At 43.4% G+C, this 13,280-nt stretch overlaps 1 protein-coding gene across 2 annotated transcripts in view; it reads left to right on the forward strand.

The window, feature by feature from the left end:
- LOC142661462 (G-protein coupled receptor family C group 5 member C-like) overlaps window positions 1-11,645 on the forward strand; it is a 33,276-nt gene extending 21,631 nt beyond the window's left edge. For both annotated transcript variants that reach the window (XM_075838861.1, XM_075838860.1), the window contains 2 exons: window positions 5,499-5,563; window positions 10,642-11,645. In XM_075838861.1, coding sequence (XP_075694976.1) covers window positions 5,499-5,563; window positions 10,642-10,716 — 140 coding nt within the window. In that variant the 3' untranslated portion in view covers window positions 10,717-11,645. The remainder of the gene's footprint in view (window positions 1-5,498; window positions 5,564-10,641) is intronic.
- The last annotated feature ends 1,635 nt before the right edge of the window (window positions 11,646-13,280 follow it).

A 13,280-nucleotide genomic window follows, 5' to 3' on the forward strand; every position in this document is an offset into this window, starting at 1 on the left:
TGGAGGAAATGGGAGTTAGGGTACACAGCAATCTTACGAGTGTGACCAGGCTTACTTCTTCCATATGGTTTCCCAGTACACGGGCACTTACACTTTAAAACAGAAATAAATCACTGTGCCCCCCCCCCCCCCCCCGGGATGAGTTCTCATGATCTTTTCTTGTAAATTATTATGTACTATCTACTAATAAAGTAACTAGTAATTATGTTAAACGTATTAATGTCCAAATGTATTCTGTAATTTACAAAATGCAAGTTATAAGATAATATCACCCTTACTATCCAGTATACGCTAAATATTTAATAGGATGTTTATAATGTCTACTATTTATTCTAGGACAAAAAAAAGTCTAGAATGTCATTATATATAAGTCATTGGAAAGAGATTTCTTTTTTCCATCAATATTGTGATGCAAATGGCAAAAAATGTTCAAGCATACCTATGGCCACTTTCACACAGCAGTATTTTGGTCAATAGTGGAAAGCCAGGAGAGGATCCAAAACCCAGAAGAGGTGCAAATCTTTCCATTATACTTCTCTGTGTAGGTTTCACTCCTGACTTTGACGTACAAATACCAAAGCCAAATTCTGACCGAAATACTGCCGTGTGAAAGTGGCCAAAAGGCCCTATTACATCGGCCAATTTTGGCCGGTGCAGACAGCTCGTTGATCGGCGCTCATTTGCTCTTGTCACACGGAGCTATGGATGGGGACGAGCAGTCGTTACTCCAATCACTCGTCTCCATACATTATTATCATGTCAGCAGCGCGTCTCCCTGTTTACACAGGGAGATGTGCTGCCGAAAACGATAATATTTCAGTTTTTTAAAATGATACGAAATGCACGTTCATCTGCTGATCACTGCCCTGTTTGCCAATTATCCAGAATGAGCATTCTATAAACGCTTGTCTGCCCGATAATTGCCCAGTGTAAAAACCCCTTTAGGATAGTAACCAATAGAACACTGATAGAATAGTTGCTGTTACTTGCCATCATTTGGGTGCGGCACAAGCAAGTTGAAGACCAGTGTACTTACAGGTTAACAAAGCTTAAAGGGGTTGTCTGACAAAAAGAAAAACTATTTATTATTTTGTTTTTGTAAAATAAAGAAACTTCCTAACATACTTTAGTTTTCAAACTTTAAGGGTTTGCAGGTTTTCAGTCTCCGTCGCGTGGACCCAGAAGTTTGGAGCTGCCGTTGTTGTGGTGATGTGTCGACACAGGCTCCGGGGGAAAAGCTCCCCAATCCTCTCTTTGTGTCGATGACGTGGATGAAGCGGCTGGCTGCCTGGCTCAATTCATCAGCTAAGGGCCTTTTCACATCAGCGTTCAGTTTTGGTTGATGGGTTGCGTCACACCTTTCCGTCGGAGGAACCCATCAACGGAAAGGCAAACGGAAACCATAGCTTCTGTTTGCATTACCATTGATTTCAATGGTAATGCTTCCGTTGCTAATGGCTTTTGTTTGTATCTGTTCTGTAAGGTTTCCGTTTTTTTGACGGAATCAATAGCCTAGCCGACTGTTTCCATTAATGGGTTCCTCTGACGGAAAGGTCTGATGGAACCCATCAACGGAAAACGAATTCTGATGTGAACACACCCTAAGGGCAAAGCCACACGTGGCGGAATTGCTCTTGATTTCCGCTGCGGACACTCCGCAGCGTTAATCCGCAGCGGAGCCGTTTCTCCATTGACTCCCAATTCTATTTAGTAGGGTTCGTTTAGACGAGGCTGAAAATTCCGCTGCGGAGCATAGGCTGCGGTGCGGAATTTGGTGTCCGCAGCATGCAATGGATGTTGCGGAGTTGTGGCGGACTGGTTGCGGACTCATGGCGGAATTTCTCCATTGACTTCAATGGAGATTCTAATTTCTGCAATGAAGTCCGCAGCTGTCATGTACATGTTATGTGTGCTGCGGATGCGTCTTGCTTTTTTGACATGACATTTCTTCATTCTGGCTGGACCTATGTATTTCTAGGTCTACAGTCAGACTGAGGAAGTCAATGGGGCTCCCGTAATTAAGGAAGCGTTGCTAGGAGACGTCAGTAAATAGTCACTGTCCAGGGTGCTGAAAGAGTTAAGCGATCGGCAGTAACTGTTTCTGCACCCTGGACAGTGACTACCTATCCCAATATACAGCAACCTGTAAAAAAAATAGAAGTTCATACTTACCGAGAACTCCCTGCTTCTGTCTCCAGTCCGGCTTCCCAGGATGACGTTTCAGTCTAAGTGACGGCTGCAGCGGTCACATGGACTGCCGCGTCATCCAGGGAGGTCGGGCTGGATGCCGAAAGAGGGACGCGTCACCAAGACAACGGCCGGTAAGTATGAAATTCGTTTACTTTCACTAGGGAAAGTGCTGGCCCTTCTCTCTATCCTGCACTGATAGAGAGAAGGGAAGCACTTTTCCCGCAGTCCGCAGCAGCTAGTCCGCATCAATTTACTGCACATTTTGGGCAGATCCGCCGCAGAATCTGCAACGCAGATTCTGTGCGGCATTGATGCGGACAGTTGCGGAGGAAATCTGCCACGTGTGGGCATGCCCTAAGCCCGTTCTCGGTCTGTGAATCAGCTGTGATGGTGGAGGGGCTGGCTAAGTTGAAGAATTGAGCCAGACAGCCAGCCCCTTCATCTACGTCATCGACACAGAGAGGAGGGGAGAGCTCTTCCCCCGTAGCCTGTTTCGACGTGTCACCACAGGAACGGCCACACCGAACTTCCAAATCGACACCACGAAGACTGAAAACCTGCGATTCATATATTAGAAAGTTTCTTTATTTTACAAAAACAAAATAATAAATAGTTTTTCATTGCGTCGGACAACCCCTTTAATACAATGGTTACATGTACTGGAGACCACTTAGGCCTCATGCACACAACTGTAGCTATGTGCATGGCCATGATTTCCGGGTTGGCCGGCCACGGAGTGAAAGCCGCGAGCTGCCCGCAAATCGCGGGCTGTGCACATGGCCACGGTCATTATTTTCAATGAGCCCGGACCGCAGAACACGGCTGTAATAAGGCTTGCCGGTTCTATCTGCGATCCGGACTCCGGGGCCAGGCACGGACCGTGAAAACCACGGTCGTGTGCATGGCCCCATAGGAATGAATGGGGCCGCAATTCTCCCGTGGATTTTTGTGGGAATTGCGGCTGCAAAAGCACGTTCGTGTGCATAGGGCCTAACTGTTGTTGGCAACAAATGATTACAGATATTTAAATTGTCTAGTGAAATTTCACTTGTTCCTAGCAAAGAACAGCAATATGAAAATATAGTAGCAGATTTCGTGTCTACATTTTATTTTTCCCCTTTTTCCTAAACGTTCTTTACATTTACAAGTTTTATACATTTTTCTATGATCACCTAATAATCCAGAATATTTCTATTTTGGCACCTATCAGGCTCCGCTAATAGTACTACTATTAGGCTTTGTTCACACAGTGCAGATTTGCTGCAGATTTAGCATTCATTTTTTTAAGCCAAAACCAGAATTGGATCCAGGAGAGTAGACCTATAAGGGCACATTCAGACGTGGCGGAATTGCTGTTGAATTCTGCTGCGGACAGTCCACAGTGGAATTCTGCAGCAGCCGTTTTTTACATTTGTTTCTATACATTTTTAGGAAACTTAGTTCAGACGTTGCAGAAAATAACTGTGCGGAATTTAGGCTGTGGTGCAGAATTTTCCCTCCGCAGCATGCTCATTATGTTGCGGAGAAGAAGCGGAATTTCACTTCGGATTTCAGCCTTTGCATTGCAAAGGCTGAAATCTGCAGCAAGTCCGCTGTGATATCCACAACATCTAAATTACCTGTCAAATATGAAAATGTTGTTGCAAATTCGCAAAGAATCTGCAGCAACATTTTCAGCTGAAAAATTCTGCCATGTCTGAACATGACCTAAAGTCTTCCTTTATATCTTTCTTCTGTTTAGGTTCCGTTCCTGGTTTTGCCTTAAAACACATGAAAAATCGACATCAAATCTACAGTGTGTGAACAAGGCCTTAGGGTATGTGCACACGATAGCAGGCATTTACGTGTGAAAAGACAGACTGTTTTCAAGAGAAAACAGCTGCCTCGTTTCACACGTAAATGCTCCTCCTCGTATTATGCGAGGCGTCTGTGACGCTCTTAAATCTTGAGCTGCTCTTCATTGAGTTCAATGAAGAACGGCTCAAATTACGTTGCAAAGAAGTGTCCTGCACTTCTTTGCCGAGGCAGTCAATTTATGCGTCGTCGTTTGACAGCTGTCAAACGACGACGCGTAAAATGACAGGTCGTATGCACAATACGTCGGCAAACCCATTCAAATGAATGGGCAGATGTTTGCCGACGTATTGTAGCCCTATTTTCAGACGTTAAACGAGGCATAATACGCCTCGTTTACGTCTGAAAATAGGTCGTGTGAACCCAGCCTTAGGGTGCTGTCACATGCAGCAGAATTTGTTGCAGAAATTTCTACGACTGAAAATCTGTTCCATTAATCTGAACTGATTTTCAGTCCCATAAATTTCTGCAGCAAAATCTGCTGTGTGTGATTATACACTAGAAACTCCCTAGTAAGACTAATTATTATCATAAATAAGCTCTTTTCATTAATGTTAGAGGAAAAATGGCCACCTGGAGATAATGACTACAGAGGTTTGATTTGTTGAGGTGAAGCGTTACATTTTTTTATTTGTGACACGATATAAAGCACAAGGTCCTGAGGGGGGACATTGAATGACTCATTCAGGTGCCATTGAATTAAAGAGGCTCTGTCACCACATTATAAGTGGCCTATATTGTACATGATGTGATCGGCGCGGTAATGTAGATTACAGCAGTGTTTTTTATTTAGAAAAACTATCATTTTTGACGGAGTTATGACCTATATTAGCTTTATGCTAATGAGTTTTTTCAGGATTCTGAATACACATCACGTCCTGGCTGGAGGTAATGTATATTCATTGTCAGGACACTGCAGTAATGTTATAGCGTGTTTATGTGTCTGCACATAGCGATATAGCTATATCGCAATGTGCTATGTAAATGAATGGGGAGAAGTGAATGACGCTGATTGGTCAGCGTCATACGCTCCTCTGTACAACGCCCACTTGGCCAAAAAGTAAAACACGCCCAGTTGTCCATTGAGAAACTCATTAGCATAAAGCTAATATAGGTCATAACTCTGTCTAAAATGATCGTTTTTCTAAATAAAAAAACACTGCTGTAATCTACATTACAGCGCCGATCACATCATGTACAAGATAGGCCACTTATAATGTGGTGACAGAGCCTCTTTAAAGAAGACCTTCTATATAGTGGTTGTAGCATTCATGTCCAAAAATCTCTGTCACTTTCACTTTAATCGAACCCTTCAAAAAACTGGTTTACACGGATATTCACATATTTACACATTTGTATTACATATGGCCTATTTATCTTCCAGTCATTAAAATAACCAACTAGATGTCTTCATACAATGTATTACTTATCTTGTTTTTCTGTTTCCTATCTAGACAAACCAGTTTCTCCATACAGTAATTATACTGGACTCTATCCCACTCTATCTCTGCACCCTGGGGTAAGTTTCAGCTTAAAAAAATAAATTAAAATGAAGCTAAAACGTTATCTTTAGTTACAGTCTAAGGCTTTGTTCACATCTGCGCTAGGACACCGTTCCGACTTTCCATCAGAACGGAAGCTCTGACAGACAGAAACGGAAACCATACGTTTCCGTTTCCATCACCATTGATTTCAATGGTGACGGATCCGGTGCCAATGGTTCCCGTTTGTCTCCGTTGTGCAAGGGTTCCGTCATTTTGACTGAATCAATAGCGTAGTCGACTATGTTGATCCCTCTGTCAGGGCTCCGTTCCGACGGAAAGCTCAGACGGAACGTCGAAACTGAGCCAAAGAACAGATGTGAACGAAGCCTAAGTTCCATAGGGTCTATTCGGACGAGCGCTGTTCACAGCCGTGTGCTGTCCGAGTGTATAACTTATTGAATACTGACACATTAAAGCCAACGGGCCAATTCACATGTCCGATTTTCCACGCGGACCATTGGTGCCTGCAGGGAACATTGCAGCACGCATTACTTTGTCAATAGGTCAGTGAAATAAAATGGACAGCACAAGGACGCCACCCGATTGCAGTCAGTTTTTCACTAATGGGTTGATAGCAAATGCTGAAAGGAAAGCAGAAAGTACTGCCTGAGAAGCATCAGTTATTTTTGACGTATATGAACAAAAATGATATTCACTGATGCTACACGAACGTAAAAAACTGATATACGCTCTCTGACACAATGCTGATTGAACTCTGATGTAAAATCATCAGTCGTTCCCTGAAGGAACACAGACGACTTTTACACTGCTTGTCTAAATGTAGCCTTAGGGCTAGTCCACACATGGCGTAAATAATTCGGATTTTCCGGAACGTAATTTGTTTTGGAAAATCCGCAGCATAAGGCCTTATTCAGAAGTCAATGGGTCCGTGAAAAACACGCACAGCACACAGATGCACATCCTTATGCTGTGTGTGATTTGCGCATCAATTCCATTGAAAAAAATAAATAAAAAGAATTGCTTTGTGAGTGCATGAAAAACATATGCCACTCGCAAAGCACACTGATGCAATAAAAGCATCGCACACGGACAAATTCACGGGTGTTTTTTAAATGCGTAAATCTGTCACGTTTGTGTGAATCTAGCCTAATACAGTAGCAGAAGAGTGGATGTCATTTCAAGAAATCTCAGCCACACTGCGTACGTTATATGCCTGCGCCCGAACGATCGCCCACAGAAGGACAGCTGTGATTGGTAAGTGCATTAGGGGCTAGTCCACACGTGGCGTAAATACTGCGGATTTTCCACAACGTATTTCGTTGCGGGAAATCTACAGCATAGTACAGTAGCAGAGGAGTGGATGACATTTAAAAAAATCTCATCCACACGCTGCGTACTTAATACGCGGAGATTCCACACACAAATTTACCTGCGGTGCTGTTTTTTGAGCCGCAATGTCAATGGTGGTTGCGGGATATCCGGTAATTTGTTGCGTGTTTTCCCCAACAAACAGTCGAGTATTGTGACTTTTGCTACGGAATCACAGCGATTTACAAAAAATCGCAACTTAGAAGAAAAAAAAACACGTTATACTTATCTCTGACATTCTGCAGGCCGGCTTCCTGGGATGACGTTTTAACCCATGTGACCGCTGCAGTCAATCACAGGCTGTAGTGACGATCACATGGGATGAAATGTCATCCTGGGAGGCCGGCCTGGTTTACGTCAGAGGACCGGCCTCCTTGGATTATGTTTCCTCCCATGTGACCACCGCTGCAGCTAATGACAGGCTGCAGTGGTCTCCTGGGATGAAATGTCATCCCAGGAGGCCGGCCTGCCTGACAGTTTTTTGCAGTGGACATTCCAGACAAAAAACTGCACCACAATTTGGTGCGATTTTTCATCTGGAATCCCCTGCAGCCATCGGGGCGGATACGCTGTGTACCTTTACCCTGAGGAGCTTACCCTTAGGCTGGATTCACACACACCATTATGCTGCGCTTTTAATGGAGGATTTGACAGCGTTTTTTTTTTAGTGATGCCAGATGTTACATTAAAGTTTATAGTAAAATATAAAATGCACTACATACAACTGCGTTTTGGTTTATTCCATTTATGAGTAAATTTTGTGGTCCGCTGTATTTTTTTTCCAAACGCAGCATGCTCTGGGTATGGTGTTTTTCCTCATAGGCTTCTTTATAGCACTAAAATGGCCTTTAAAAAGCATGTACAAAATTATACTAAATTAAAAACGCCATATAAACACCACTAAAAAAAACGTTAAAAATGCATGTTACATTTTAATAACTTTATCTTTAGAAGCATTGTTTATGCAGTTTTAAGTTACAGCAAAATTCTATGTCTGAAGGTGCCTTAGTGTTATAAATAGTTTGATTAAAATGCCTAAAATATCCAAAATTAAAGCAAATCTGCTGTGATAGTATTTTTTCTGAAAGTAATAAAACATCGCCACCTGCTGGTAATTACAGGTGCTTAGCTGTTCCTTTTAAAGAGCAACCCCCCCTATCAATAAAATTACCATGTGGGTACATTCACGAGGTGTTAGGGAGCCACAACACGTTCGCAACGTGGCTGTAGTCCTTGCCGTAATTGAAGTAAACGGCAACAAAGAACACTTGTATTTACAGGCGGTAATGGTGCTCTCAGTTCCACCATCACCATGTGTGAATGTTTATTATATGGTAACTACAGTCACCGGCATCACTTCTCATCCCCCATCAATGTAGAGAAATCTCCTACAACGGAAACTAGGAGCAGTGTAAATTCAGTGCTTTGTTAACAGAGGAGGTTCATTAAAAGTGAACAGCAATTTCCTAATGTATATATTATGCACATAGCGTTGCCAAGGCCTCGTAGGGGAGAGCAGACCCGGCAAAATAAAATTCCTTGTAGCTTCTCCAACTTCCCTCCACCAACAAAAAACAGGTGCCTCAAGAGTATTCTGTCAATGAAACCTGCAGAAATCCATCAACCTATCAAATGAATGGAACTGGTTTTCAGTCACAGAAAATTTGACTGCATGCAGGGTTTTAATTGGGGGTTTCCACATGCATTCTTTTTAAACCAAGTTATTTTAGTTACACTCTGAGTTTTAAGCTACGAGAATTGTTCTGCATGTGTCCACCAGCCTAGCCCTTTATATTACAAGCTATAAAATAAAGGGCTAGGCTAGTGGATATGTGCTGACCACTACTCATAGTGTAAAAATCAGCATAGATAGTGCCACAGTGCCCATGTAGATAGTGCCACACTGCCCCCTGTAGATAGTGACACTGCCTCCTGTATATAGTGCCACAATGCCCACTGCAGGTAGTGCCACAGCGTCCCCTGTACATAACGCCACACTGCCCCCTGTAGACAGTGCCTCTAGAAGGTAGTGCCACAGTGCCCCCTGTAGATAGTACCACATGGCCCCCTGTAGATAGCTCCACACTCGCATGTACCTGTTCCCACACTGTCCTCTCTTCCAGCAATGCAGGCCTAGTCTATTCTGACCAGGCCTGCTTTCACAGAATGACGCTGGTCGCGCGATGACGTCATCATGCCACCCGCATCTCATAAAAAGCGCCCAATGTCAGGGAATGGAACCGATGCTTCTCCTGCCTTGCCAGCGCTGTCAATTGCATGTGATCATAGTCACAGGGCGTTTCCAGTTGCCAGTAGATTTTGCATGTAATTTTTAAGCGAAAACCAGGCACGGAACATATAGGGTATGTGCACACGATGAGAGGATTTTACGGCTGAAATTACAGACTGTTTTCAGGAGAAAACAGCTGCCTCGTTTCAGCCGTAATTCCTCCTCCTCGTATTATGCGAGGCGTCTGTGACGCTCGTAATCTTGAGCTGCTCTTCATTGACTTCAATGAAGAACGGCTCAAATTACGTTGCAAAGATGTGCCCTGCACTTCTTTGCCGAGGCAGTCAATTTACGCGTCGTCGTTTGACAGCTGTCAAACGACGACGCGTAAATTACAGGTCGTCTGCACAATACGTCGGCAAACCCATTCAAATGAATGGGCAGATGTTTGCCGACGTATTGTAGCCCTATTTTCAGACATAAAACGAGGCATAATACGCCTCGTTTACCTCTGAAAATATTTCGTGTGAGCCCAGCCTAACAGAAGAAATTTATAAAGGAAAGCCTCAGGGTATGTTCACACGGCCAAATTTCAGACGTATACGAGGCGTATTATGCCTCTTTTTACGTCTGAAAATAGTGCTACAATACGTCGGCAAACATCTGCCGACGTGCTGTGCAGACGACCTGTTATTTACGAGTCGTCGTTTGACAGCTGTCAAACGACGACGCGTAAAAATACAGCCTCGTCAAAAGAAGTGCAGGACACTTCTTTGGACGTTTTTGAAGCTGTTTTCTCATAGACTCCAATGAAAACAGCTCCAAAAACGGACGTAAAAAACGCCGCGAAAACGGCGTGAAAACGCGCACACACACTAATTACGTCCGTAATTGACGGACGTATTTCGGCCGCAAGTCCCGGACCGAACACAGTGCAGGGAGCCGGGCTCCTAGCATCATAGTTATGTACGATGCTAGGAGTCCCTGCCTCGCTGCAGGACAACTGTCCCGTACTGTAATCATGTTTTCAGTACGGGACAGTTGTCCTGCAGCGAGGCAGGGACTCCTAGCATCGTACATAACTATGATGCTAGGAGCCCGGCTCCCTGCACTGTGTTCGGTCCGGGACTTGCGGCCGAAATACGTCCGTCAATTACGGACGTAATTGGTGTGTGTGCACATACCCTTATAGGTCTGTTCTCCTGCATCCAATTCTGGTTTGGGCTTAAAAAAATGCATGCAAAATCTGCAGCAAATATGCACTGTATGAACATGGCTTATGTGCTGATTTTTCCTGCGGAATCAATTGTATTTTTCTGCATTTTTTCTGCGTATTGTCCGCATCAAATTCCGCAATGTGTGCATGTAGTCACTATGCCAGGTAATACGCATATAATAGAAGGTAACTGCTATAAATGAAAATTTTAATGATAACATTTTCTGATTATTTTGTCTTTACTTTTGAAATAAAAAAATAACAACTTTGTCACCTAGGACATGGAAACTGTGAGCCACATACCTGTACATTTACCACGGATTTCAATGGAACCTTGGCGATACCATCTGTGAACTTGGGACACATTGACAGTAAAGAGCTGCCGTCTGATGAGAAGGCCATCCCATGATCACAGACCACACAAGAGTTAATTTGGACAAACTTCAGAATAAGACTCGTAGGTGTGATGGGACTGATGAAATCCTGAGAAGCAGACAAAATTTATTGTATCACACGTTCTTCTATCAATTCTTTCCAGCGCTATGAATATTTGCTAGGGCTGCATTACATTTTAATCATTCTTAGGCCTAATCCACACGAGCGTATTTCACGTCCGTGTTGCAAGTCAATGGGAACATTCAGACATTCAGTGTTTTCTCACGCAGCGTGTGTCCGCTGCGTGAAACTCACCGCATGTCCTATGCTTGTGCTTTTTTGCGCATCACGCACCCATTGAAGTCAATGGGTGCGTGAAAATCACTGACAGCACACGGACGCACATCCGTGTGCTGTCTGTGATTCACGCAACAGTTGCTAAAGAAATGATTTTATAAAATGAGTTTATTTTGCTGACGTGCAACGCGTGACATACTGATGACATACGAGCGTAAAAAACGCAGACACGCACCATACACGAATGTCACACGGTACTGCAACGCAAGAAAAACGCTGCATTTTTTACGCGCGCAGAACTGACACGTTCGTGTAAATTAGGCCTTAGTCTGGTTTACTGTTTCCTACTTGCCAGTCAGTCCCCCCCCCTGAGCCTTTATTAACCAACGTGTTAACAATTCAGAAGAACAAATGTTTACTCGCTGTGCACAACATCCAGTCAGTTCTGGTCACTAAACTCTTAAACAAAAGGAAGGTGTTGAGTTATATGAACTGGCACTAAAAATACTAATGATACTGATGGAATGGAAAATCAATAAACTGTATGATATGCTGAGGATCCAATGACATAATGACTATCTTGTTTTATCATCTTGTTAATCAATTGTCTTTCGATTTAAGGTTAAAAGTCTACAAAGTATCAGCTGATTTATTTGTCTTGCGGATGTGCGTCATGGGATTTGAGATAAATATTTGTAATTTTGTTTATGTCTATTCATGTACAATGACTGCTCCCCCCCCCCCCCTGACATCTACTAGGAAGGTCATCCAGTATATCACTGCCATTATGCCTTCCTCTGCTGTATTCACAGTAGGCAGAATTCCCAATGTGCCATGCTCCACCCATGTAGCCTTTCTAAAGCAGAGAGATACCAGGTGACCTGTCCCAGGAGATCTAACAAATAAGGCTTCGTTCACATCTGTATCAGGGTCCCGTTCTGACGTTCCGTCTGAGTTTTCCGTCAGAACAGGACCCTGACTGAAACAAACGTAATCCATAGATTTCCGCTTGCATCACCATTTATTTCAATGGTGACGGATCCGGTGCCAATGGTTTCCGTTTGTCTCCGTTGTGCAAGGGTTCTGTCGTTTTGACAGAATCAATACTATAGTCAACTACGCTATTGATTCCGTCAAAACAACAGAAACCTTGCACAACGGAGACAACCGGAAACCATTGGCACCGGATCCGTCACTATTGAAATCAATGGTAATGGAACCTATGGTTTCCGTTTGTGTCAGTCAGGGCTCCATTCTGACGGAAAGCTCAGACGGAACGGAGCCCTGACGCACATGTGAACAGAGCCTAAGGGGAGAGTCGAGTTGTAAATAAAAATCAAAAGCGTTTGAGGGATCCACCGACATGCCAGCTAAAATAAGTGTTTCTATTTCTGTATGCAGATTGACTTTAAATGTACCCATCAGACATCTTTGTCTATTCACACACAACCTCTTGAATATAGGAGACGTCCCAGTTCTCAGCTGATCTCCAGAATTCCAGCTCCTAACACCCCTGGTAAACTGCTGATTTTGCAGGGAGAAGCCATGGCCAGCTAAATATTTCCCCTGCAGATGAATATCCGCCAGAGTGAGAGCCGCTGCTTGTTAGCGTCTCTCTGTTCTTGCTCATGAAATGGCGGTCCCAAGCGGGGGATCCCCATTATGACATCCATATGCCCTAACACGCCTTCAAATATGTGTAAAAAAAAAAAGGAAAAAATTAACAATAATGGAAAACCTCTTTCCCCTTGTCAAATAAGGTCAGCATTCTGACATTCTATAAGATCTGTATTTTCTATAGATAATATGTTCAACATGTTTGTCTCTAATGGCAAAAACCTAGTATGGACTTTTGACTATAAAGAAGACAACTGTCTTCCTCTGGTCTGTTGACATTCTATCGTACAGATCAGTACAGATGTTGCAAACAGTGCGCAATAATATATTTTTCTCTAGTAAGGCCACCTCTCCATTGGACGACTGAAATCCTACTGTTGATACTTTTGTAACATGTCATTAATAAGAAGACTTGGTGTTAGAAGTGGTTATCAGTGCAGATACACTCTGTAAGCCCCATATGTGCAGTTCTCAAGTGTTTTTAGAGGGAGGGGGCTCCCTCTCTCACCCCATCGGCACACCCGCGACACGATCGCAGGGTTCTGTTTTTGTGGCAAAAAGTCGTATCTAAAATGGTATCAATAAATACTACAAGTCGGCCCACAAATTATAAGCCTTCATACAGCTA

This window comes from Rhinoderma darwinii, chromosome 10 (assembly GCF_050947455.1).
Source record: "Rhinoderma darwinii isolate aRhiDar2 chromosome 10, aRhiDar2.hap1, whole genome shotgun sequence".
NCBI classification, from domain to species: Eukaryota; Metazoa; Chordata; class Amphibia; order Anura; family Rhinodermatidae; genus Rhinoderma; species Rhinoderma darwinii.